Source organism: Rhinopithecus roxellana, chromosome 14, assembly GCF_007565055.1.
Source record: "Rhinopithecus roxellana isolate Shanxi Qingling chromosome 14, ASM756505v1, whole genome shotgun sequence".
Taxonomy (NCBI): domain Eukaryota; kingdom Metazoa; phylum Chordata; class Mammalia; order Primates; family Cercopithecidae; genus Rhinopithecus; species Rhinopithecus roxellana.
Window position 1 is genome coordinate 31161581 of NC_044562.1, and position 26254 is coordinate 31187834.

General features: G+C 51.8%; 1 protein-coding gene across 1 annotated transcript in view; it reads right to left on the bottom strand.

Moving 5' to 3' along the window:
* Positions 1–26254, bottom strand: part of VIL1 (villin 1) — a 34563-nt gene that overhangs the window by 6532 nt on the left and 1777 nt on the right. The window contains exons 2-19 of the mRNA XM_010360233.2: positions 23526–23611; positions 23035–23109; positions 21600–21796; positions 19628–19736; positions 19364–19474; positions 18192–18394; positions 18004–18082; positions 17731–17829; positions 16809–16962; positions 15726–15826; positions 15499–15636; positions 14733–14891; positions 11909–12088; positions 11186–11331; positions 10006–10150; positions 9319–9507; positions 7602–7670; positions 4835–4975 (exon numbers count right to left, since the gene is read on the bottom strand). Coding sequence (XP_010358535.2) covers positions 4835–4975; positions 7602–7670; positions 9319–9507; positions 10006–10150; positions 11186–11331; positions 11909–12088; positions 14733–14891; positions 15499–15636; positions 15726–15826; positions 16809–16962; positions 17731–17829; positions 18004–18082; positions 18192–18394; positions 19364–19474; positions 19628–19736; positions 21600–21796; positions 23035–23109; positions 23526–23600 — 2370 coding nt within the window. The 5' untranslated portion in view covers positions 23601–23611. The remainder of the gene's footprint in view (positions 1–4834; positions 4976–7601; positions 7671–9318; positions 9508–10005; positions 10151–11185; positions 11332–11908; positions 12089–14732; positions 14892–15498; positions 15637–15725; positions 15827–16808; positions 16963–17730; positions 17830–18003; positions 18083–18191; positions 18395–19363; positions 19475–19627; positions 19737–21599; positions 21797–23034; positions 23110–23525; positions 23612–26254) is intronic.

A 26254-nucleotide genomic window follows, 5' to 3' on the forward strand; every position in this document is an offset into this window, starting at 1 on the left:
AAACAGTGTCTCACTTTGTTGCCCAGGCTGGTCTCAAACTCCTGGGCTCAAGCAATCTGCCTGCCTTGGCCTCCCAAAGTGCCTGGGATTACAGGCATGAGCCACCGCACTCAGCTGAGTACTTGGTTTTGGAAGAAAGAGGATAAATATAAATGATTTGGGGATCAGTGGATGGGGAAGAGCTGCCATACCCCACATCTGTGTGTAGCACCCTCCCCCCAGTTTCCTCACAGCTGTGGCTGCTATGTCCTCGGTCTTTGCTGTCTATGGTCCAGCCTGGCTCTTCAGCTTTGTTAGGACTGCTGGACTCTGACCCCTCAGGCTAGATAGCAGGGACTACCCATCCTAGTGGACTTGTATCTTTCCGTTGGTCCTGTTCCTGAACGTGCAGTCCTGCCAGCTGATTACCAGCCTCACCCATGCCCACATCCGCCTCCCTGTTGTTTACTCATCAGTGCACAAATACTTAGATTACCATCTTGCTCTACCTGCAGCCAGACCCACCACCCCACTGTTGTCACTGGCTCACCTTGCAAGATTGGAGCAGACAGACAGATCTGAAAACCTCTCCTACACTCCCACGTGACACTGAACTCTGCTCTCCCACAAGAGTGTATACTACTTCCATGATTAAAAAATCAGCTGTAGGCCGGGCGCGGTGGCTCAAGCCTGTAATCCCAGCACTTTGGGAGGCCGAGACGGGCGGATCACGAGGTCAGGAGATCGAGACCATCCTGGCTAATACGGTGAAACCCTGTCTCTACTTAAAAATACAAAAAACTAGCCGGGCAATGAGGCGGGCGCCTGTAGTCCCAGCTACTCGGGAGGCTGAGGCAGGAGAATGGCGTAAACCCGGGAGGCGGAGCTTGTAGTGAGCTGAGATCCTGCCACTGCACTCCAGCCTGGGCGACAGAGCAAGACTCCGTCTCAAAAAAAAAAAAATCAGCTATAGGCCGGGCGGGCGCAGTGGCTCGTGCCTCTAATCCCAGCACTTTGGGAGGCCAAGGTGGGTGGATCACAAGGTCAAGAGATCGAGCCCATCCTGGCGTACATGGTGAAACCCCGTCTCTACTAAAAATACAAAAATTAGCCGGGCATAGTGGCAGGCGCCTATAATCCCAGCTACTTGGGAGGCTGAGGCAAGAGAATGGCGTGAGGCCGGGCGCGGTGGCTCAAGCCTGTAATCCCAGCACTTTGGGAGGCCGAGATGGGCGGATCACGAGGTCAGGAGATCGAGACCATCCTGGCTAACATGGTGAAACCCCGTCTCTACTAAAAAAATACAAAAACTAGCCGGGCGTGGTGGCGGGCGCCTGTAGTCCGAGCTACTCGGGAGGCTGAGGCAGGAGAATGGCGTGAACCCAGGAGGCGGAGCTTGCAGTGAGTGGAGATCGTGCTACTGCACTCCAGCCTGGGCAACAGAGCAAGACTCCGTCTCAAAAAAAAAAAAAAAAAAATCAGCTGCAGGCCAGATGCGGTGGCTCATGCCTGTAATCCCAGCACTTTGGGAAGTTGAGGTGAGTGGATCACCTGAGGTCAGGAGTTTGAGACCAATCTGATGAAACCCTGTCTCAACTAAAAATACAAAAACAAATTAGCCGGGTGTGGTGGCACACGCCTGTAATCCCAGCTACTTGGGAGGTTGAGGCAGGAGAATTGCTTGAACCAGGGAGGCAGAGGTTGCAGTGAGCCGAGATTGCACCATTGCACTCCATCCTGGGCAATAAGAGTGAAACCCCATCTCAAAAAACAAAACAAAAAAATCAGCCACAGGCCAGTGCAGCATCTCATGCCTGTAATCCCAGCACTTTGGGAGGCAGAGGCAGGTGGATCACCTGAGGTCAGGAGTTGGAGACCAGCCTGGCCAATATGGTGAAACCCCATCTCTACTAAAAATACAAAAATTAGCCAGGCGTGATGGCACGTGCCTGTAGTCCCAGCTACTAAGGAGGCTGAGACAGGAGAATTGCTTGAACTCGGGAGGTGGAGGTTACAGTGAACCAAGCTTGTGCCACTGCACTTCAGCCTGGGCAACAGAGACTCTGTCTCCAAAAAAAAAAAAAAAAAAATGCTACAGAAAACTGATTTTTAAAAAAGAATCTAAGCCTTCTTTGCTTCTACCATGATGGGGCTGTCCATTTAAAATTAGCAATCCATTTCTGCCTTCCATCAATCCTCTGGTTCAATAACATTGGCTGCCCTCCTTTAGAAATACCTCCTTTATTGGCCAGGCATGGTGGCTCACGCTTGTAATAGCACTTTGGGAGTCCAAGGCGGGCGGATCACCTGAGGTCGGGAGTTTGAGACCAGCCTGGCTAACATGGTGAAACCCTGTCTCTACTAAAAATACTAAAATTAGACAGGTGTGGTGGTGTGTGGCTGTAATCCTAGCTACTTGGAGGCTGAGGCAGGAGAATCACTTGAACCTGGGAGGCAGAGGTTGCAGTTAGCCGAGATCACGCCACTGCACTCCAGCCTGGACGACAGAGCAAGACTGCATCTCAAGAAAAAAAAAAAGAAAGAAATACCTCCTTTATGCTGCGTGGCGTGATGGTAACAGTGGGACTCCAAAGGCCTGGTTCTTGCTCTGGCTTTGCAACTAACTAGTAATGTTAGGCAAGTCACTTCATCTCTCTGGATCTCAGTTTTCTCAGGTGTAGAACAGGAGATAATAACAGCTTTCATTTGTAGAGTACTATGTACCAAGGGCTGGGCTTAGCTTGTCATCATACTGGGATCATCCCAATGTTACAGTGAGGACACATGTGCCTCCTAGCCTCCCAGCAACCTCACAGGTGGGAGAACCAGGAGAGAACACAGAAATGTGCTCTCTAAGGTAAAAGACAGAATTGAAATTCTCTGGGAACAAAACACTTTATATTGAGTCGAAACCCTTAACAGACTGATGTTCTGAGAGAGAAACTAGATATCTCTCTTCTGTGATCCCTTGATTAATTTGTAAGACTACTTTTTTACTTATATAGAGTATATTATCTCTCCTCTCAATACCCCTAAGTTAGATTGGCAGCCTATTTTGGATCTTCGTGAAGTGGTAATGAATATTAGAAATGTGTTCTTAGGCTGGGTGCAGTGGCTCACACCTGTAATTCCAACACTTTGGGAGGCTGAGGTGGGAGGATCACTTGAGCCCAGAAAGTCGAGGCTGCAGTAAGCCATGATTGCAACAGTACTCCAGTCTGGGCAACAGAGTGAGACCACAAATTAAAAAAAAAGTGTCCAGCCCCAAACTCCATTCCCCACACACACACACAAAAGTGTTTTGAACAAGCTCTTCTTGCTGTGCTAACCACAGTTACCGTATGGACCATGTGCTGATGAGTCTTAAATTCATATCTCTGCCCTGGTGTTCCTCTGAATTGCCTGCCCGCTGAACATGTATCTAAACCTCAAAGGATGTAGCTACCACTAAACTAAGCTCAGCCTGATCCAGTTTTCTATCGTGGAGAATGATGCTATTTTCTCTTCTCTCATACTCTTTATCCAGTAATTACCAAATATCGTTGATTTTACCTCCTAAATGTTTCTCTCCACCTCCTCCACCATGACCTATTCTAGGTTCCCACCTACCTGTCAGCCTGAGAGCAGTTATGCTGTCTCTCCTAACTGGTGTTCCTATGGCTGCTCTTGTCACCTTCCAGGCTTTTGTTCAAAGAGCAGCTGTAATTATTATTATTTTTTGTTTTGTTTTTTGAAACGGAGTTTCACTCTTGTCGCCCAGGCTGGAGTGCAATGGTGAAATCTCGGCTCACTGCAACCTCTACCTCTTGGGTTCAAGTGATTCTCCTGCCTCAGCATCCCAAATACCTGGGATCATAGGCACAAGCCACCACGCCCGGCTATTTTTGTAATCTTAGTAGAGTTGGGGTTTCGCCATGTTGGCCAGGCTGGTCCCGAACACCTGATCTCAGGTGGTTCGCATGCCTTGGCCTCTCAAAGTGCTGGGATTACAAGCAGGAGCCACCATGCCCAGCCTAGTGTAAGTCTGTCACTCTGCTACTTCAACGATAATGATACTCCCCTTCACTGCCAGGATACATGATATGATCCTTAACTTGGGGTAGAAGGCACTGCCAGTTCAGCCCTGCCTCCCTCCCTGGCTCTGCACACCACAGCCACTCTGGCTATCTTACAGTTTTGCCCCCATTTTTATTCCTTGCCTTTGGGCTTCATGTTAGCTGTCCCTTCTCCAGAACTAACTTACTTTGCCTCAATAATTCCTGTTTATCTTTCAGAAGGAAACCTCTAAATCAGGCTCCTCTTTGTAATACCTTTTTTTCTTTTTCTTTTTTTGAGACAGTCTCACTTTGTCGCCCAGGGTGGAATGCAGTGGCATGATCTTGGCTCACTGCAACCTCCACCTCCCAGGTTCAAGCAATTCTCATGACTCAGCCTCTCAAGTAGCTGGGATTACAGGTGTACACCACCACACCTGGCTAATTGTTGTAGTTTTAGTAGAGATGGGGTTTCACCATATTGGTCAGGCTGGTCTGAAACTCCTGACCTCAGGTGATCCACCCGCCTCAGCCTCCCAAAGTGCTGGGATTACAGGCATGAGCCACTGCACCCGGCCCTGTTTGTAATACTCTTCACAGCTCCTGTACTTCACTTTCTGGCACTTAATCCTTAAATTAAATAATAGTGTAACCAGGCTTCTCTGATCTCTCTCCTCCTGGGATATAAGCTGGTATGAAGGCAGGATCCCATCTGTCTTGTTCATCTCCAGCACCTAGTCACCTGTAGGGCCAAATCTGGGAGTCAACTGTGGTGGTCCAACAAATGGACTTATTTGTCCTCCTTTGAGGGTCTGACCTACCTCCTTCCTGCTGGGATCCACACCCTCGGGGAGCTCCTCTACAGGCTTGTTCACTAGCTGCTCCAGGGGGAAGATGGGCAGAGGCCCAGAACTGAGGTTGCTGTTAGCATTGAACACGTCCACTTTCGAGCTTGTGACCTCCTAGGAAAGAAAAGGAAACCACTGGTTACTTAGCTGGTGTGCGGCTACCTCCCAGGCTGCCTTTCTCTGTGAAGTCTCTAGGGCACCACCTTCCAAGAAGCCTCCCATGTCCCACCCCACCCTGCCACACATAACACTCATAAGAACACAACAGGCCGGGCACGGTGGCTCAAGCCTGTAATCCCAGCACTTTGGGAGGCTGAGACAGGCGGATCACGAGGTCAGGAGATTGAGACCATCCTGGCTAACCCAGTGAAACCCCGTCTCTACTAAAAAATACAAAAAAAAAATTAGCCGGGCAAGGTGGTGGGCGCCTGTAGTCCCAGCTACTCGGAAGGCTGAGGCAGGAGAATGGCATAAACCCGGGAGGCGGAGCTTGCAGTGAGCTGAGATCCGGCCACTGCACTCCAGCCCTGGCGACAGAGCGAGACTCCGTCTCAAAAAAAAAAAAAAAAAAAAAACACAACATAGGCCAGTCGTGGTGGCTCACGCCTGTAATCCTAGCACTTTGGGAGGTTGAGGTGGGTGGATCACTTGAGGTCAGGAATTCAAGACCAGCCTGTCTAACATGGTGAAACCACGTCTCTACTAAAAATACAAAACTTAGCCAGGTGGGGCGCCTGTAATCCCAGCTACTCAGGAGGCTGAAGTAGGAGAATCATTTGAACCTGGGAGGTGGAGGTTGCAGTGAGCTGAGATCACGCCACTGCACTCCGGCCTGGGCAACAGAAAGAGACTCCTCAAAAAAAAAAAAAAAAACACACACACACACAACATAGAGCTTAGTGGTCTGTTCTGACCAAAGTCCATTGGTGGAAAATGACTCTTTTCTTTTATGATTCATTAACTTTCCCATGGCTTCCCCCAGAGTTTGAGATCTAGCCTGGATATTTGTGACCCTGTCTCTCTTATGTCTTGTGAAATTGTCATCTATAAATTCACTTAACCTTGACCTATCTATACGTGCCAGTCTGTACTGTCAGTCCACCAAGAAAGGTTTCGTGAGTGCCGCAAGTTTTGACCATCTGTTGATTATACCCCAGTGTGCTTGTGAACTTACTCTTGAATTCTGGACACATTCCTCAGAGTTAGCTCTGTCTTGGTCCCTTTGTAAGCCTGTGAACTTCTCAAAGCAAAGGTTTTGATTTCATATTCCCATGTCCCAGGCCTAAAGGCTAAATACATTTCTTTTTTGGGGGGGTGGGGGGACAGTAGGGGGGGCAGGGGTTTTTTTTTGAGACAGGGTCTGACTCTCTTGCCCAGGCTGCAGTGCAGTGGCACAATTTCAGCTCACTGCAACCTCTGCCTCCTAGGCTCAAACCGACCTCCCACCCCAGCCTCCTGAGTAGCTGGGACCACAGGCACACACCACCACTCCTGGCTGTTTTTTATTTTTTTGTAAAGATGAGGTTTCCCCATGTTACCAAGACTAGTCTCAAACTCCTGGGCTCAAGCAATCCACCCTCCTCGGCCTCCCAAAGTGCTGAGATTACAGGCGTGAGCCACTGCGCCCGGCCTAAATACATTTCTGTTAACTCACTGAAAGACCAAAGGAGTTGTAGTTATTCTACCTAGAGAAGGGACCCCAAGGGTGACGGTGTGTAGAGACAGCATTATTTCTCCAAGTGTAGTCCATGGACTAACTACATGAAATTACCTTTTTTTTTTTTTTTTTTTGAGAAGGAGTCTCGCTCTGTCACCCAGGCTGGAGTGCAGTGGCCAGATCTCAGCTCACTGCAAACTCCGCCTCCCGGGTTTACGCCATTCTCCTGCCTCAGCCTCCCGAGTAGCTGGGACTACAGGCGCCCGCCACCTCGCCCGGCTAGTTTTTTGTATTTTTTTAGTAGAGAGGGGGTTTCACCGTGTTAGCCAGGATGGTCTCGATCTCCTGACCTCGTGATCCGCCCGCCTCGGCCTCCCAAAGTGCTGGGATTACAGGCTTGAGCCACCGCGCCCGGCCGAAATTACCTTTTTAAAATAAGATTTAAAAGATGCAGATTCCTAGGGGCCAATTCTTAGTCTATAAACCAGAATATTTGGGAATGGGGCCTCGGAATCTGCATTTTAATATGCTTCCCCCTTACTCCCTGCCCCCAGTTCCCAGACTTCTATGCATGATAAAATCTGAGAACCAGGCTGGGCGTCGTGGCTCATGCCTGCAATCCCAGCACTTTGGGAGGCTGAGGCTGGGGGATCACTTGAGGTCAGGAGTTTGAGACCAGCCTGGCCAACATGGTGAAACCTCGTCTCTACTAAAAATACAAAAATTAGCCAGGCGTGGCAGCACACACCTGTAATCCCAGCTACTTGGGAGGTTGAGGCATGAGAATCACGTGAACCCGGGAGGTAGAGGTTGCAGTGAGCCGAGATCCTGCCACTGCACTCCAGCCTGGGAGGCACAGTGAAACTGTGTCTCAAAAAAAAAAATTGAGAACCATTTCACTAGGAAATTGAGGAAACAAAACCACTAGAGGCACTGGAGTTAAACAGCAAGAAGAATGAGAAGTAGGGAGAAATAGGAGGGAAAGCACAGGACACTGGTGTCTTCTCTGCAGCATTCTTGGCTCCCACAGGTCTGACCACCAGCTGGCCACTGCAAGGCCCAGCCACCCTGCCCCAGACTCACAGCAGTGATCTGGCTCCAGTCCCTAGAGTTGCCAAGCTCCACCTTCAGGTCCTCATAGGATTTGGCGTTCTGCACATAAAGTAAATAACAGATTAGACCTGGATCTCAGCAGAGGAGATGGATGAGAAGCCATTTTTCCTCAGGAATGGAAAGAAGGCTGTTCTGGGGCCTAGTGGTAAGAAAGGAAAGAGGATACACAGGCTGAGGCTGGAGGAGGGTCCCTGAAAAAGGAGATTAGATGGTGGGGTTGGGACCAGAGGGGCTGCCAGAAAAGGGCAGGGCAGCTATATTTGTCCCAGCTCAGCCTGACTTGGGGATGGGGAGGATCTTTTCCCACCTGCAGGGGCCAGGGCAAGAACCACAGGCAGTGTGGAGAACCCTGCCTAGGCTATGTAGGCTCTGAGGAATGCAGGGCTCCTGGGGATGGGCGGGGGTCCCCCCAGATCCTAGAAGGGATCCCTGCCACAGAGGAGTGAAGGGACTATGGCTCTCTGAGGAGTCCCATCTCCATATCCTAGAGCACACTTATGCTGAATGAATGAATGAATGAATGGGTGAATGAGGCTGAGAGAGAAGCCAGCACACACTTGAGGTGAGGGAAGCGTGATAACTAAAGTGGACTGAGAAAACCTGGCATCTTGATATGCTGCCTTGAGTAAAAACTAAAATCAGCCCATCTAACTGCAGAATTTAAAAAACAAACCAACAGATTTAAGGAAATTAAGCTTTCTGCTTCCCTAAACCCATGTGTTGTGACAATTTAGAGCACCCAGAGCCACCAGGCCAGGCTTCACTCTACCTTGGCCTTCTTCCTACTGAAAACCTTTGCTGGAGTTCCATCCTGGGGATCTGCCCCTTGCTTCTATGTGGGGCCAGTTTAGGAAACGCCCCGTGGGAGCTTGGCACACCATCCCTCAGGTAAGGACCACATACATGACCCATTTTGCTTAGAATTTAGCACCAGGGGCCGAGTGCGGTGGCTCAAGCCTGTAATCCCAGCCCTTTGGGAGGCCGAGACGGGCGGATCACGAGGTCAGGAGATTGAGACCATCCTGGCTAACATGGTGAAACCCCATCTCTACTAAAAAATACAAAAAACTAGCCGGGTGAGGTGGCAGGTGCCTGTAGTCCCAGCTACTCGGAAGGCTGAGGCAGGAGAATGGCGTAAACCCGGGAGGCGGAGCTTGCAGTGAGCTGAGATCCGGCCACTGCACCCCAGCCTGGGTGACAGAGCAAGACTCCATCTCAAAAAAAAAAAAAAAAAAAAAAAAGAATTTAGCACCAGGAAGACATTTGTCAATTCTTTAGAACCAGCATGTTTCAGCTGGCACGGAGGATCCACCATGTTGCTGCAATGATGAGAACATTGTAGCTGGCACAGTAGCTGGCAGCCACACGTGGCTAGTGACAAACTGAATTTTGAATTGTGTTTAATTTAAATAATCAGTACATTTCTTACCTATACTATCCAGCAGCTTTGCTCTAAAAGTAGTGTGCAAACAAGGCACTATAATTAGCCTTGATTTTTGATAGACTTCTTCCCTCTCACCAGGAGGCCTAATGGCCTTAGTGCAGCCTTACTTTCTATTCTAAGCCTCTTCTAGCCCCTTTCTAAATCAGCAGTTCATATATCCCAAAGAGACAGAATGGCCTGCGGGAATCAGCACTGATCTCCAGGCAGGGCTAGAGAAGGTCATGCTGGGATGAGGCCACTCACACTCCACTTAAAGGGATCCCAAGCCAGGAACCAGCCTGTGAAGGTGGGGGGCTCGTATCCCTGCTTCACCACAATGATGGGGGTCTCAGGGTCACGCCCGCTGGGATGGGTCTTGAGGTATTCCTGCGCACTGATGGCTGCAGCCTTCTTCTCCTCCTCATTGGCATGTTTCCCAATCCAGAAGAAGACCTATTGAGAAATCCAGAAGATCAGTCCATCCTTCCTGTCCTCCCTGGCCCACAGGGCTCTGCCTCAGTTGTCCAGCAGTGAGGCCCTGACTTTGACCCTGTCTCTATCACTACCAGCCAAATGACCTAGGGCAGGCACCATCTGGCCTTGAATTTGTATCTGCGAAATTAGGAGGTTGGACAGATGCCTTGTACTTGGATATTCTGCAAATGTGTGTCTCCCAGACTGTCCAAAGCCCAGGATTATCAAAAACACTCCTGCTCTCATGTGAAATAAATAGGACTTTGGGAGAGAATATGCTCTTCCCTGCAGCCTCTCTTGAGCACGTTACTCCCCACCTTCCTTCTTTCTTACACTTCTGGTGTTCATACCATTTCCAGGGAGAAATTATGTGAGGACTAAGAAAATGTTGACACTTACCTAACCTTAAAGCCACTCTTTCTTGGCCCTGGGGATTGAGGTACCTGGAAAGAGGGGTCCCCAGGCCCTTGGTCCTACCTGGTCCCAGACATCTAGTAGGAACACGTCATCCTCTTCCAAGTCATCCTGACTGAAGTCAGGGATCTCTGTGGCCAGGAAGCGCCCAGTCTGGTTGGAACATTCAAACAGCCGGGGGGTGATGACCAGGTTTTCTTCCTGTAGTCTGCAGGATGGAGAGAAGATTGTACTGGCAGAAGGAAGGTGTGGCAAAAGGAGATTGAGGGCAGAACTCTGATGAAGGGACTCTGGCATGGAAAGGTCATCTCCAGCAAAATGCTCTGTCTTCTGATTGATAAAAGGGTCCCCTCTAATTCCAAGAGTGCTCTGAGGGAGAAATTGTCACTGCTTTCTGGACATGCATTCCAGTGGCTTTTGCAGAGCCTTGTTAGGAAGTTCCTCCTGATATCTTCCCTCCATCCCTCCTGCTGCTACTACAGTACATACCCTTTTGCTTTTGAACTAGGGACTAGTGGATCATGGATATTCTCTAGAAAAGCCATTTGAGCCAGGCACAGTGGCCCACGCCTGTAATCGTAGCACTTTGGGAGGCTGTGGCAGGTGGATCACCTGAGGTCAGAGTTTGAGACCAGCCTGGCCAACATGGTGAAAACCCGCCTCTACTAAAATACAAAAATTGGCCAGCATGTTGGCAGGTGCCTGTAATCCCAGCTACCCAGGAGGCTGCAGCAGGAGAATTGCTGGAACCTGGGAGGCGGAGGCAGAGGCTGCAGTGAGCCGAGATTGCGCCACTGCATTCCAGCCTGGGTGACAGAACAAGACTCTGTCACAAAAACAAAACCATTTGAAAGAAGGCTTGTGGCTGGTGCCCCTCAGCATCCCAGGCCTGTGTCAGGACCTAAAGGCAGGCTGGCCTCTGGCATCTTCTTACTGAAAGGCAAACCTCTAGCACTGCCCCTCGCTTTGAGCTGCCTCCTATGGCCAGGAATTCCCTTTGCCAAGGAAACACCCCACCAGGTCCCAGGCATACTATAATGAGCAGCACAGACACAGCCCCTGACCAAGAGGCTCCAAGGGCATGGGCTGCCTTTGATTCATCTTGTATCCCTGGGGGCCTGGCACAGGGCCTGACACACAGTGTCCTTAGTCCATGCCTGCTGTAGGTTCTGGGTGTGGGGATGGAGATGCTGGGAGGCTCCCCCACCTTGGTAACCTGGAGGCAGAGGGACCTGAGAGTTACCTCTTGGTGTTGGCATAGGGAGCCTTCCCGCCCAGGGCCATCCAGAAGTTGGCTGGCTCCTGCCCTTCCACCACCACTTGCTTCTCCGTCCGGGAGATGGTGTCAGCAACCATCTTGGCCATCTCCCGCTCGTCTCCGCTACAGCCCTAGGAAAAAAAAGGGTTGGCCAATTGCTAGTGCCACCCCTAACTCCACCCTCCTACCACATTCACTACCCAGAGTTCCAGGGTCTAAGAGGGCTCTCCTGGGTCAGGACCCTGTGTATACAGGCCACACAGGGACAATTACATGCTCTCCTCTGTCCTTGACACTCCAAAGAATAGAAGAAACTAGAGAGTATTTTCAAGGGTCGAGAGGGACTCCAAGAGGCTATGCATTCTTCTTACAGAGATCAAAGGAGAGGCAGTGACAGGCTCAGGATAGTGAGAGAGAGCCCAAGACATAAAGACAGACCAACCCAGGGACAGATGGAGGTGGCCAGAGAAACAGAACAAGAGAGACTGACTCAGAGAGGCAGAGAATCTGAGGATGGTCATTGACGAGGCAGAAAGATAGACGCAGAGCTACTGAGGAGGGAGAGACTGGGCTCCAGAGGTGGCTGAGAACCGAGCAGGCACAACTTAGTTGGCCAGGGGTTCCTGCCCTCACCTAGGGGCTGCTGTGAAACTGGGGGACTCCCAGGACCCACTTGGGGATGGGGAGACCTCTAGGCCCTGAACACACCTTCCCACACCATAGGTAGCAGCAGGACTGGGTCTTGAGGACAAAGACATCATTGGAATTGAGGAAATTAGCCCGCGCTGGGACCTCAAAGGCCTTTGTGTTGTTGGCGCCCGTTCCCTGGACCTGGAACAGTCGTGTGGAGGGCTCAGGCTCCAAGTTCTTAGCTCGGGAGGTGCCTCCCTGCAGGTGAGGGGAGAAGGCAGGGAGAGAGAGTCAGGAGTCACATAGTAAAGAAGATGATGAAGGAACAGAGGGGCACAAAGAGAACCAGAGAGGGACAGGGTAGGGCGGGGCGGCTTGCCCCTGCAACTCCTCTGATGCTCTGTCACCAGGTCTTTCTAAAACATTGTTTGCATCATGGCGCTTCTCTGCTCAAAAACATTCAGTGACTCCCTGTTGCTTATAGCCTAAAACCCAGCTCCTGAACTTTACCTTTGAAGGCCCCACATGATGAAGATGCAAACTGCCTTTGCAGACACTGCTACCATCAAACCCTCCAGCGTAGCTCTGCCGGGCTTCTTTTTTTTTTTGAGACGGAGTTTTGCTCTTGTTGCCCAGGCTGGAGTGCAATGGCACTCTCTCAACTTACTGCACCCTTCGCCTCCCGGGTTCAAGCAATTCTGCCTCAACCGCCTGGGTAGCTGGGATTATAGGCGCCCACCACCATGCCTGGCTAATTTTTATATTTTTAGTAGAGACGGGGTTTCTCCATGTTGGTCAGGCTGGTTTGGAACTCACGACCTCAGGTGATCCGCCCACCTCGGCCTCCCAAAGTGCTGGGATTACAGCCGTGAGCCACACCGCCTAGCCTTTTATTTATTTATTTTTTTCTTGAGACTGAGTCTGGCTCTGTTGCCCAGGCTGGAGTGCAATGGTGTGATCCTGACTCACTGCCTCCCAGATTCAAGTGATTCTCCTGCCCCAGCCTCCCCAGTAGCTGGGATTACAGGCACACACCACCACGTTCAGCTAATCTTTGTATTTTTAGTAGAGACAGGGTTTCACCACGTTGGCCAGGCTGGTCTTGAACTCCTGACCTCAGGTGATCCACTCGCCTCCGCCTCCCAAAGTGCGGGATTACAGGCGTGAACCACCACACCCGGCCAGTTCCACCAGGCTTCTGATGTTCCCTACAGAGCCTCTCCCCCGGGCCTTTGTCCTTGCTGTGCCCCCTGCATTGCGTGCCCTCATTTTACCTCTGCTAAACTCTTCAACTCTGACCCAAATGTCAAGACAAATGTGTCCTCTAAATCCCCTCCTGCCCATAAACTCTATGATATTCCCAGATTATTGTACTCCAGCTCCTCTTTTGACTCAACTTTTACCTCTGGCATTTCTTTTTTTTTTTTTTTTTTGAGACGGAGTCTCGCTCTGTTGCCCAGGCTAGAGTGCAGTGGCGCAGTCTCGGCTCACTGCAACCTCCGCCTCCCAGGTTCAAGTGATTCTTCTGCCTCAGCCTCCCAAGTAGCTGGGACTACAGGTGCACACCACCATGCCCAGCTAATTTTTGTATTTTTAGTAGAGACAGGGTTTCGCCCTATTGGTCAGGCTGGTCTCAAACTCCTGACCTCGTGATCCGCCCGCCTCAGCCTCCCAAAGTGTTGGGATTACAGGTGTGGGCCACTGTGCCTGGCCTACTTCTTGCATTTAACCACATGGTTCCTTTTTTTTTTTTTTTTTTTTTTTTTTAACCACATGGTTCCTTAGACTGTTGGTTCACTGCTAAAATGTCTGTCCTCTCCCAACAAGATGGTGAACTGTATTAGCATGCCATTCTTCTCCTTGCTTGGGGAATTGCAAAGGACTGTGTGTTTAAGGCACTCAACAGGCAGATTATTGCTTAAATGATTGCATGAGATGTCCGTTTCATTATGTTGGAAGGCACCAATGCAGTTTGCACAGGTGCATCATTTAAGCAAATCTAGCCAAAATATCTTCCTTTTTTATGTAAATGATTCAAGGAGTTGGGGTGTAGAGGGCAGGCAGTACTTACACATGGTGAATGTGCATTACACGTTTTTGTTTTGTTTTGTTTTCTTGAGATGGAATTTCATTCTTGTTGCCCAGGCTGGAGTGCAGTGGCACAGTCTCAGCTAACTGCAACCTCTGCCTCCTGGTTTCAAGCAACTCTCCTGCCTCAGCCTCCCAAGTGGCTGGGATTACAGGCATGTACTACCATGCCCAGCTACTTTTTGTATTTAGTAGAGATGGGGTTTCGCCATGTTGGTTGGGCTGGTCTTGAACTACTGACCTCAGGTGATCCACCCACTTCGGCCTCCCAAAGTACTGGGATTACAGGTGTGAGCCACCACACCTGGCCTTTTTTTTTTTTTTTTTTTTTAAAGATGGAGTCTCACTCTGTTGCCCAGGCTGGAGTGCAATGGCACGATCTCAGCTCACTGCAACCTCCGCCTCCCAGGTTCAAGAGATTCTTCTGCCTCAGCCTCCTGAGTAGCTGAGATTACAGGCACCCACCATCATGCCCGGCTAATTTTTTGTATTTTTGTAGAGACGGGTTTTACCATGTTGGCCAGGCTGGTCTTGAAGTCCTGATCTCAGGTGATCTACCCACCTCAGACTCCAAAGTGCTGGGATTACAGGCATGAGCCACCATGCCTGGCCCAATTACACGTATTTCTAAAGTAACCAAATGGGTTGTTTCTATTACCAGTTCCACATAGGTGATAGAACCTCCAGGGTAGTCTTCTATGAAGAATGGGCTTCACCCTAAGCCCTGCTCCCACCATCCATCCACTTCCCCATCTCCTGGATGCCTGTCTTGCCACAGTGGGTACTGCCAGGCACCTCAGTTCAGCAGCCACACCTGGTATACCACCATGCGTCCCTTGAAGATGGACATAAGATGAGGCGGCTCCTTGCCCATTGGGACCCGGATCTGGACTGGTTCACCATTGTACTTCTGGTCCAGAATGACGGCTTGATAAGCTGATGCTGTAATTTCATCTTGGCTGGCCTGGCTGCCCTGGGGATGAGCAGCAGGGAGTGAATGGGATAGGGTCAGCCCCCAATTCTGACCCCATCCTCAGCCTCAGCAACAACTCCATCCCCAAGTCTGACCTGGTACTAAACCCAATTTTCTTCCCCACCAAACTCCACTGTGAAACAGCCAAAACCCCAGTCTGACCCAGACCTCAGTTCTGATCTCAACCTCAAACCTAATTCTTTCACAGACCCAGCCCAGCCCTGACCTACCTGCAACCCCAGCCTTAACCCCAAACCTCCTCCTTTCCTTACTGCTCCTTCTTCAGGGAAGCATCACAGGCACCACACCACTCACTCCTAGACACACTGCCTGCTCCCTCACATCTAGACACAAAAACCCACGGGCACAGCAAGTGATAAGAATGTGCAGAAGGCAATGAAAATTGGAAGGGAGACTCAGAACCAAAAGGAAAAGCGCTGTGAATGGGGGTACTAGCAGGACCTCATAGCCAAAGCAGTCCTTCTTGAAGCGGTGAGATCCCCATCCCCAGAGGTATTCAACCCAAGGGTGATGGCCACTTAGCAGGAGTATGTACAAGGTGGAGCTAAGCCGGCTATGCTCTGGGTGGGATGTGGTGGGACCTGACCTGCCAGATGTAGAGCAGGTAGTGCTGCTTGTTTCCGATGAGGTAGGTGTAGAGCAGCAGGTAGCAGTCACCCCCATAGAAGTGGCCTAGCCACTTGGAATCCACAGGTACCAGTTCTAGGTTCTCAATGCGCCACACCTAGGGCCAGTATCAGGCCAGGGTGAAGTCCAGGAACAGGTTCCACCATCCCTGCTCCACCCAACACGGGCCTCTCTGCCCTCACATACCTGCACTTCCCCACTCCCATCATCTACCATCTTCTGCTGGGCAGCCACCTGAGGCTTTACATGCATGGATGTGGCATCAAACTTCATCTGTTCCACTTTGGCTAGAGTGGGGGAAATCATGACACCAATTATCACCAGCTGAGGCCCCCCAGGTCCTCACAACAGCCCTGAATGGTGGCTACAATTCTTAGACCCATTTTCAGATGAGGAAACCGAAGCAAGAGAGATTCAGTAGCTTACCTGGTTGCACAGAATGTGGCAGAGCTACAGTAGAGAACCGTAGCTCCCTCCCTCTAAAATTCCTGCTTCACCAGTGCCTCCCAGGGAGCCAAGAGAGGCATAAGAGCAAGGCTTTAGCTTTGTTGATCTACATCCTGACCCCTGCAGCATTCAGACTTCAAGCCTTGACCTTGTCTCCCAGCTCAATAGGGAGCTCTGCAATGATGGAGGCTGTACACTATTATTTCTTCTCTCCTAGGTGCCAGGCACCAAGCTTGCCCTCAGCAAATACTGGCGGGTAAGAGACTGAGCTATTTGGTTTCCAGGGAGGCTCAACCCCTTCCCAAATGAAACATCACATCACTCTCAGCTCCCTTTTTTTTTTTTGAGACGGAGTTTCACTCTTGTTGCCCAGGCTGGAGTGCAATGGCACGATCTTGGTTCACTGCAACCTCCACCTCCCAAATTCAAGCAATTCTCCTGCCTCAGCCTCCTGAGTAGCTGGGGTTACAGGCATGCACCACCATGCTTGGCTAATTTTTTTTTTTTTTTTTTTTTCAGTACAGACAGGGTTTCACCATGTTAGGCTAGTCTCGAACTCCTGACCTCAGGTGGTCCACCCGCCTCAGCCACCCAAAGTGCTGGGATTACAGGCATGTGCCACCACGCCCAGCCCTCTCGGCTCCCTTTTTGTGACAACTAGAGTTTGTCCATGTCCCCACCCGCTAGAATAAGCCCAGAGCCGATGTAAAAGTCTTCGTGGAAGACGCATGTCAGGGAAGGAGGGTGGGTGGTAGACCAAGTGGCTCTCCTGGCCCAGCTTCTGGATCCTGGCTCCCTCACTGCCCCGTAACTGGCCCTCACCCACGGAGCCCACAGTGTGGGTTTTGCTCAGGCCTGAAGTCCGGTTGGACACTGTCCACTTCTGGAATAGCTGCTGAAAGACGGCCGACTCAGCACCATCATTCTGCACCTCCACCTGTGTGCTTGGTGGGTACTGCTTGGCTTTGATGAAGTTCTGGGAAGAGAAAGGGCTGAAAGCTATGCCCCTCCCCTAGTCCCCACTCCCAATGCAAGCTAAAACCTGGCTCTAACCTAACCAGATCCACCATCAGATCTACCCCTGGTACCAAAACTGAACCCAAACCCAATCCCAATGCTAATCCCCAACCTAACCCTACTCTGACCCCCAGCATCAAGGTCAAATCTGATACCGCCTGAAACCTAACACCGGCCTCAAGACTCACTCTGACCTCAACCTCAAATCTAATACCCAAACACAACTCTGACCCCAATCCCAAAGCCAAATCTAACTCCTAAGGTGACCCTACCTCAATGCTAATCCTAATGCCCAGTCCCCAATCCAACACTGCCGCTGGCCCCAAGCCAGTTAGGGTTATGACTCCAGCCCCAGCAATGACCCCAAACTCTGACTTGGTCCTGGTCTGAGCTGACCCAATCCCCTTCTGTAGGAAGCCAGCCTCCTTCCATTTCTCCTTCCCTTCTCTAAACTCAGCTCAGGTGCAGGGAGGTGAGAACCCATATCCTGAGGTGGCCCCAGGGTTGCCTGGTGGTTGACTCCCTGGTGTGCAGAGAACCCCCAAGATGACTACAGAATAGCCCCTCAGGCCCCTCCCATTGGGCCGTGCCCAGCCCTCATCCTGCCGCTCCCAGCCTTCCCTGCCTCTGCCTGGCGCTATGCCCTGGTCTGAGCCTGCCTGCCCACCCCATGCAGCTATCTGCTCTCTCCCATCACTCTGCCCTCCTCCTGGATCCCCACCCCTACCAGCGCATGGCTCATGGCTCCCTTCTTCTCCTGCTCATTGGCTTTCTTCCCCTTCCATATGTAGATCTTCAGGCCCCCCTGGTCCAGGATGTAACAGTCCTAGAGTCGGGAGAGGTAAGAGTCTGATGGAGCTGGAAGTGCTGGACTGGGACAGCCTCACACACAAAAATAGTCTCTCCCTCCCATGCCCACCCCAAGCTCCCTGGAATTTTTCTGACTTGAGGGAGAGGAGGCCAGGCTGCAGTGGGCTGGGGGGTCTCCAGACCCTCTCACCTCGTGACTGAGCAGGTCCTGCGTCAGCGGCCGTGTGGCGACTTCCCTCACCACCAGATTCCCCTCAGCGTCAGACACACTGCAGGACAGAAGCAAGGCATAGATGGGGAGGGGCCCCAAGCCCCTCAGCCAGGGCACCTGCTCCCAGGGAGTCCCCAGCACCCAGGAAGACCCCACTGGGCACTCACTGGTACAGTTTGAGTGCAGCCTTGAGTGCCGGCTCCACCACCGTGTCGGGCACAGCTGCCTTCAGCTCCCCGCGCTTGCCCAGCACATGGTTCATCACCTCCATCAGCTTCGGGGATGCTGATTCATTCTCTCCATCCACCACGCCTACATAGGTGCGCCCTCCCCGCTCCTGGTCTCGGATCTCCTTGGCCAGAGTCAGGCCCTGCAGGAAGGCCCCTGGTGACCCATCAGGAGTAGTGGGGGAACAAGGCAGTGTCTGCCACCCCACACCCTGCCAGGCAAGCCCAGACCACCTACAGCAGCAGCCACAGGGGTTGAGACCCCTGCTCTGCTTTTCCCTGTCGGAGGGGTCAAGCTTTTAAGGCATATAAGGAAACCAGGGAGAAGGCAGCTGGGAAAGCAGGTTTCCCCACCGTCGGGAAGGTGCTCAAGTGGGCTTGCTGGGCTTTCTGTTCTGACAGTGTGGGAAATGTGTGCTTAGACTTCACAGTTCCGGACAACAGCTGAGCCTCAAGGATCACAGTACTCAATCTCTTTCGCCGGGTGCGGTGGCTCACACCTGTAATCCCAACACTCTGGGAGGCCGAGGCGGATGGATCACCCGAGGTCAGGAGTTCAAGACCAGCCTGGCCATGGTGAAACCCTGTCTCTACTAAAAATACAAAAAAATTAGCCGGGCATGGTAGTGCACGCCTGTAATCCCAGCTACTCAGGAGGCTGAGACAGGAGAATCACTTGAACCCAGAAGGTGGAGGTTTCAGTGAGCCGAGATCATGCCATTGCACTCCAGCCTGGGCAAAAAGAACAAAACTGCATCTCAAAAAAAAAAAAAATCTCTTTGCCCCTAAACATGCTTGCAGTCTCACAGTGCACACACAGCGTCAATGTGCTGTGAGTATAAACACACATATGCCCATGCCCATTTCATTCACCACTGGATCACCAAGGCTTGGCACAGGCTCTGCCACACTGTAGAGACTCATTCTATCTGAGTGGATTGATCACAAGTTCTCACACAAACTCCAACATGCACACCTGCCCCAAACACATGGAGAGTGATCCACCTTAAAACACACTGTCCCCAATAGTCAGTGGGGAGAGGCCTGGGGAAAGGAGCAGGTGGGGGCAGTTGAGGATCTGAGAGGGAGGTGTGGTGCATGGGAAGGTTTACCCTGAGTCTCTCCATGCGGTTACTTTCAGGTCCATTCCACTGGATGATAAGCTTCCCGAGGTCCAGGAGGAAAACATCCCCTTGGTTGAAACTCTTCCAGGACATCTCTACCTAGGGAGCCATGGGGGAAGTGCAGACCCCACTCAGAGCTCACCTATCATCCATCATCTTGGCCACCCCTCCTTGCCCCTCACCCCTCCTCAGCTCCTGCCCTCCACCCTGGGCCTCACAGCCCTGGCCGATGTTCCAGTGGGGCCTGCCTACCTCTCCAGCTACCACGTTCCTCTTGCCCTTGACATGCAGCAGCCTCCGGACATCATAGGAGTTGGTCTCCACCTGCTTCAGGCCAGAAGCCACGCCTCCTTTCTGGATCCTGAGAAGAGGTGAGCAGACCCAGGGGAGTGGGCTGGGAGGTGTGCCTGGCCCCTGTTCTCCCAGGTCCTGGCTGCCACGCTGGGGTCACCTGAGGGCCAGGCTGGGAGTAGGCAAGGTGAATGAGGTGCTGAGGATGCAAACTTTCGGGAGTCACTCACTATCAGGTCCTGAAAGTGCAAGGTCTGCCTGTGGCATGCCCTTGAACCACCCTGACAGTCAGAGCAACCTTAAAGTCTGCACCCTAGATCTTCACTCATCTCGCCCTAGTCCCTGCCCTGTGGAGAGGCCTGCAAAGAAGGGTCATGATATATGAAGAGTAGGAAATGTATTAATAGACCAGGTGTGGTGACTCCTGCCTATAATCCCAGCACTTTGGGAGGCTGAAGTGGGCAGATCATTTGAGGTCAGGAGTTCCAGACCAGCCTGGCCAACATGGTGAAACCCTGTCTCTACTAAAAATACAAGTTAGCTGGGCATGGTGGCGGGTGCCTGTAATCACAACTACTCAGGAGGCTGAGGAAGAAGAATCGCTTGAACCCTGGGGGCGGAGGTTTGCAGTGAGCCGAGATCACGCCACTGCACTCCAGCCTAGGTGACAGAGTGAGAGTCCATCTCAAAAAAAAAAAAAAAAAAAAAAAAAAAGGAAATGTATTAATAAATAGGGACAGAATCCTGAGGACAGGGGATCAAAGTGGAAGAAAAAACAAGAAGGGAGAGGTGCCACTCCAGTGCCCACGGGAGTGGACTACTGCTGTAGCGTGGGAAGAGAAGAGCAAGACAAAAAAGAAGAACGGGAACTGTGGCTAATTAGAGAGCCCCCGGCCTGTCCTACAGGTCAGTAACAACTCAGCTCCAGAGTGTGTGTTTTCCTGGGGAAAGCTAAGCTAGAACTTCAACTTGTACAGAAAAGCCAGCAGTCTGGTCTGGGAGTGGTAGCTCATGCCTGTGATCCCAGGACTTTAGGAGGCTGAGGTGGGAGAATCACTTGATCCCAGGAGTTTGAGACCAGCCTGGGCAACAGAGCAAGACCTTCATCTCTACAAAATATATATATTAAAAAATTAGCTGGGCGTGGTGGCTCAGGCCTGTGGTCCCAGTTACTCAAGAGGCTAAGGTGGGGCCAGGCGCAGTGGCTCACACCTATAATCCCAGCACTTTGGGAGGCCAAGGCGGATGGATCACTTGAGGTCAGGAGTTCGAGATCAGCCTGCCTATGGTGAAACCCTGTCTCTACTAAAAATACAAAAATTAGCCAGGCCTGGTGGTGTGCGCCTGTAATCCCAGCTACGGGGGACGCTGAGGCACGAGAATTGCTTGAGCCCAGGAGGCGGAGGTTGCAGTGAGCCAAGACTTTGCCACTGTGCCACTGTACTCCAGCCTGGGCAATAAAGCAAGACTCCACCTCGAAAAAAAAAGGAAGAAAAAGAAAAGCTGGCAGTCTTGGTTTTTAGTGTGGTAGGCCTGCATTAGAGATGGGGGAGCAGCCATTTGGTCTGTTGGCCAGAGTTGGGCGATTAGACACTGAGCTCTCCAGGACATTCAAGTAGGAGCTGATTTACAGAGATTCACAAGAGTTACAGAATTTCAGAACAGCCTCCAGACCAAGGACAGAGCAGTGGCAGAAATAAGAGTTGGGGAGTGGAAAAGTGAAGGACAATCGCCAAAAACTCATGAGGGTCCCCCTCGTGCCTCCCCCCACAGTTCCAGGGTCCCTTCCCCATCCCAGGTCACCTCCCCCTGCTCCGAGTGTTCTTCCCAGACCTGAACAGGTCTGGGTGTCCCTGCCTCTTCAGTTCAGCCCCAACCTCTCCATCCCTACCACTCATCCTCATTCCCTCAGCCTGCAACCCGCCCTCCCTACACAAGGCCTTGCTTGAAGTAGCCTCGGAAGGCCTCGCTTTCGTTGCCCTGGACCTCGCGGTGCTGCACAGCCCGGCCCTTCAGGAAGTCATCCATCTGTGTGGTGTAGATGGCAGCTGCCCCCTGCTCATCCAGGGATGAGTCCTGGCCAATCCAGTAGTGGATATCATAGGACAGGTTGCTGGCTGTCTTGTGGATCTAGGGAAAAGGTGTCCAGTGTACCCGAGACCCTGGGCTCCCACAGCCCCTCCCACTCTGTGTGACCTCCCACACATGTGCCGTCCAGGACCATGGGGGAGCGTGGCACAGGGCAAGTGCACTAGGCTAGTGGTTAGGGGCCCTGAGTCATGGCCCAGCTCTACCATTGACTCTCCGAGACATGGCTTCTCCTCTCCAGGCCTCACTTGCCTCATCTCAGAAACAACTTGCTTATGCCAGGCACGATGGCTCACGCCTGTAATCCCAGCACTTTGGCGGATGAATCACCAGGAGTTCAAGACCAGCCTGGTCAATATGGCAAAACGCTGTCTTTACTAAAAATATAAAAATCAACCAGGTGGGGTGGTGGGTCCCTGTAATCCCAGCTACTTGGGAGGCTGAGACACGAGAATCACTTGAATCCGGGAGCCAGAGGTTGCAGTGAGCCAAGATCATGCCACTGCACTCCAGCCTGGACGACAGAGCGAGACTATCTCAAAAAATAATAATAATAAATACCTAAAATAAAAATTTTAAATGAGTCAATATAAAGAAAAAAATACAAATGTCTTAATAGTACAGGTGGTACCAGGGTGTGGTGAAAATCAAGGTGATATGAAGATGACTACGAGGCTGGGCGTGGTGGCTCATGCCTGTAATCCCAGTATTTTGGGAGGCGGAGGCAGGTGGATCACCTGAGGTCAGGAGTTCGAGACCAGCCTAACCAACATGGTGAAAACCCATCTCTGCTAAAAAATACAAAAAAATTAGCTGATTGTGGTGGCATATGCCTGTAGTCCAAGCTACTCTCAAGGCTAAGGCAGGAGAATCGCTTGAATCTGGGAAGTGGAGGTTGCAGTGAGGCAAGGTCGCACCACTGCACTCCAACCTGGGCAACAGAGTGAGACTCCATCTGAAAAAAATTTTAAAGAAGGAAGATGACTATGGATTTTGGAAATGTGGACTCAAGTTAGGGTGATATGGCAACAATGCAGAAGTTTCCCCAAGAATGTGAATCCACAGAAATTGGCCTTAGCTGGGAGCTCAGTGGATCAAAGGCAGCAAGAGCCTTTGACCTCTGTAAAGCCACCACAAAGATGGGCACTTGGGCATACCCAGTAAATTCTGTCTTGGGGTGAAGCCAGGCCAACTCTCCCCATGGTCCCCAGCCTGTTTCCTCCCTGACACCACAGTGGGTTTTGCTCTCTGCTTAGCCTCCTCCTCTGCCCCTGACTCACAGCCAGGATGATGTAGCAGTCACCATCGAAGAAGCTCCCAAAGGTGCTGGAAGGAACAGGCACCATCTGCATGGCCTAAGGAGAGAAAAGGGGTCAGAGGGGCTGCCCTGGACCACCAGGACCCCTAGGCCTGGGAGGAGGAGGGCCCAGGGGAGGAGGCATCGGAAAAAAGAGCCGGGCCCAGGAATGAAAGGAGAGAAAAGGAAGAGAGAAGGAAACTGTGTGAGGGGCGGGAGAAGGAAAATCAATGGTGGGAAAGGAAGGGACGAGTGAGGAAGAAGAAGTGGAGAGGAAGGTTGAGAGACAGGGGGAGAAGAAATGGAGAAAGGGAAAGGGAGACCAGCCAGGGTGTGGATGATGCGGGAGGTGAGGGGCTGAGCTCTCGGGGGCTGCAGGGCAGGAGCAGAGGAAACTAAGAGAAATCCCAGGCCTCTGCCTTGCCTCCCTCCACCCCAGGCCTGCGAGACCCCCATGCCCAGACAGGGCCTCACCTCGATCCTCCATATCTGCAGCCCCGGGGTGGTGATGTTGAGAGAGCCTTTGACTTGGGCGCTCAGCTTGGTCATGGTGAGTGAGCCTAGGGGAGAAGGCATTGGGAGCAGGGGCACCCTGAGTTCAGATGCTGCCCTTCCAGTCTGCCCCTAGAGAACTCCCAACAGTGCCAGGAAGTCGCAGGCTCAGAGGCCTGGGGGAGCATAGAGGGTTACTCCTCACTCAGTGACCATTTCTGCTTGTTTAGTACCGAATCCGCAGTGTCTAGCACAGTGACTTTGCTCGATAAAGGAAGAGATGGGGAGGGAAGGAGTGAGGGATGGATGAATGAATGAATGAATGGATGAACAGAGTGAACCCTCCCACTGTGAACCACTCTCTGCCCGCTAAACTGGAAGGAACGCCCCTCCCCAAGCTTTTCTCCTCACGTCAGCCCTTTCTCCTTTTTTTTTTTTTTTTTCTTTTCTTTTTGAGATGGAGTCCTGCTCTGTCGCACAGGCTGGAGTGCAGTATCGTGATCTCAGCTCACTGCAACCTCTGCCTCCCAGGTTCAAGTGATTCTCCTGCCTCAGCCTCCTGCATAGCTGGGATTACAGGCATGAGCCACCACGCCTGGCTAATTTTGTATTTTTAATAGAGATGGGGTTTCCCCATGTCAGCCAGGCTGGTCTCAAATTCCTGACCTCAGGTGATCCACCTGCCACAGCCTCCCAAAGTGCTGGGATTACAGGCATGAGCCACCGTGCCCGACCAACCCTTTCTGCTTGGACCTGTAGCTGTGTCCACTCCAGCTGCTCATGAGCCTCACCTGGGGAGCTTCTGAACGTGCTGATGCTCCAGGCTCTGGCAGCATCCCTGGGGATTCTGATTTAATTAGGCCAGGGTGGGGCTGGGCATGGGTGCTTTATTTTCTGCCTTTTGGGAGGTGGAGCATGGGTGCTTTTAAAACTCTCCAGTGATTCTGATATGAGCGAGGGCAGACAGCCACTTGTGCCCAGTTATTCTCCTCCCTAGTTTTAAGGCTTCTCCTCACCAGGCCAGAGGCCACCCCGATCTCCATGGAGCCTATCACCCAGCCTGGCAGGGAGCTGCCCTCCATGAATGCTCCTTGAACTGATTAATGAATGAAAGGGCATGTGGCCAACAGGTCAGGCCTCCACTCGCTGACAGCCTGAAATCTCACTATCTAATCTCTCCTTGCACCTTGACTTTGAGTCACCCCTTAGTGACTTGGCCTTTTAGTACTTAGAAACTCCCTTTTCTGAGCCCTGAGGGACGGCTGCTGCTTCCCTGGCATTCTAGAGTTTGAGGTAAGGCCCTGCCCAATCTCTTGATCAGTGCCTCCTCTGGCTGATCATAAGCAGCTTGCTGTGTATCTGTAGGAGCCCCTTGGGCTTGGGTCCCATCTGATGGCCTGTTGGCTATGGCCTTCTCCATCAGGCAACCATGATCTCCTCCATCAGGTATTTTTCAACCCACCAAGTCCCCAGGGCTCCCAGGATTTCTGGTCCAGCAGAACCAAGCTGGGTATAAAGGAGGAGACCGTTTTCTGTTTCATTTCCATCATCACCTTTGTCTCTGTCCCCTCCTTTTATCTATCTATCTATCTATCTATCTATCTATCTATCTATCTATCTATCTATCTATCTACCTTTTTGAGACGGAGTGTCACTCTTGTTGCCCAGGCTGGAGTGCAGGGGCGCTATCTCGGCTCACTGCAACCTCCGCCTTCCGGGTTCAAGTGATTCTCCTGTCTCAGCCTCCCGAGTAGCTGGGATTACAGACGCAAGCCACCAAGCCCAGCTAATTTTTGTATTTTTAGTAGAGACAGGGTTTCACCATGTTGGCCAGGCTGGTCTTGAACTCCTGACCTCAGGTGATCCACCCACCTCAGCCTCATAAAGTGCTGGGATTACACGCGTGAGCCACCTTGCCCGGCCCCGTCCCCCTTTTTCTTTGACACTCACTAGCTGTATGAACGTGGACTTCCCTTCTTCATCTGTGAACTGAGGGAGTCAACTTAGGGGGTCAACTAAACTGATGATCTCTAAAGTCTCACCCAGGGACATGCTGATTCCAGGGGTAACTGGCAGCAAGAGAAATAGAGGGTGGACATGAGGAGGCACTTCTTGCTCATCAGAGGGGGGATTCAGGGCAGCAGGGACTTGAAAAAACCAGTGCTCCCCCTCCCCAGAGAGAAATCAGGATTGGCCAGCCCCCACAGGCCAAAGGTGGGCAAGGGGACTCAGGAGTGGCAGCTCTGAGACGTGGCCCCCCTACTTGGTATATACCCTCCAGCTGCTCCTGCCCTGTACCCATGGTTGGTCAGAGCAGATGCCTCTCCTCCACCCCTTGGTAGGGCCTCCTCCTCACTTCTCCTGTCTTCCCTGAACTGTTAGGAAGACCAGGGCCCCTCACTTCCCCCAACCCTGCCACCATGGGCCCTTGTTTGGATTTGAGTTGTCTCTTCCTTCAGCCTGAATTCACTGGCTTCCTCAACTCCTGATACTTTCCCTTCTGTGTCCCCAGACCAGGGAAGGGCACCGTCACCCCAAGACCTCAACACCAGCCATCTGTGCAGCATCCTGGACTCCTTTCGCTTCTGCCCTTCTGCCACCTAAACTCCCTTGAGTCTCCCCACTACACACAGCCCCCGGCCCCTCTCTGCTGGCACTCTGCCCTCTAGAAATGCCACGCTGCCGGTGGGCCCCACCCCATGCTGCCTCTC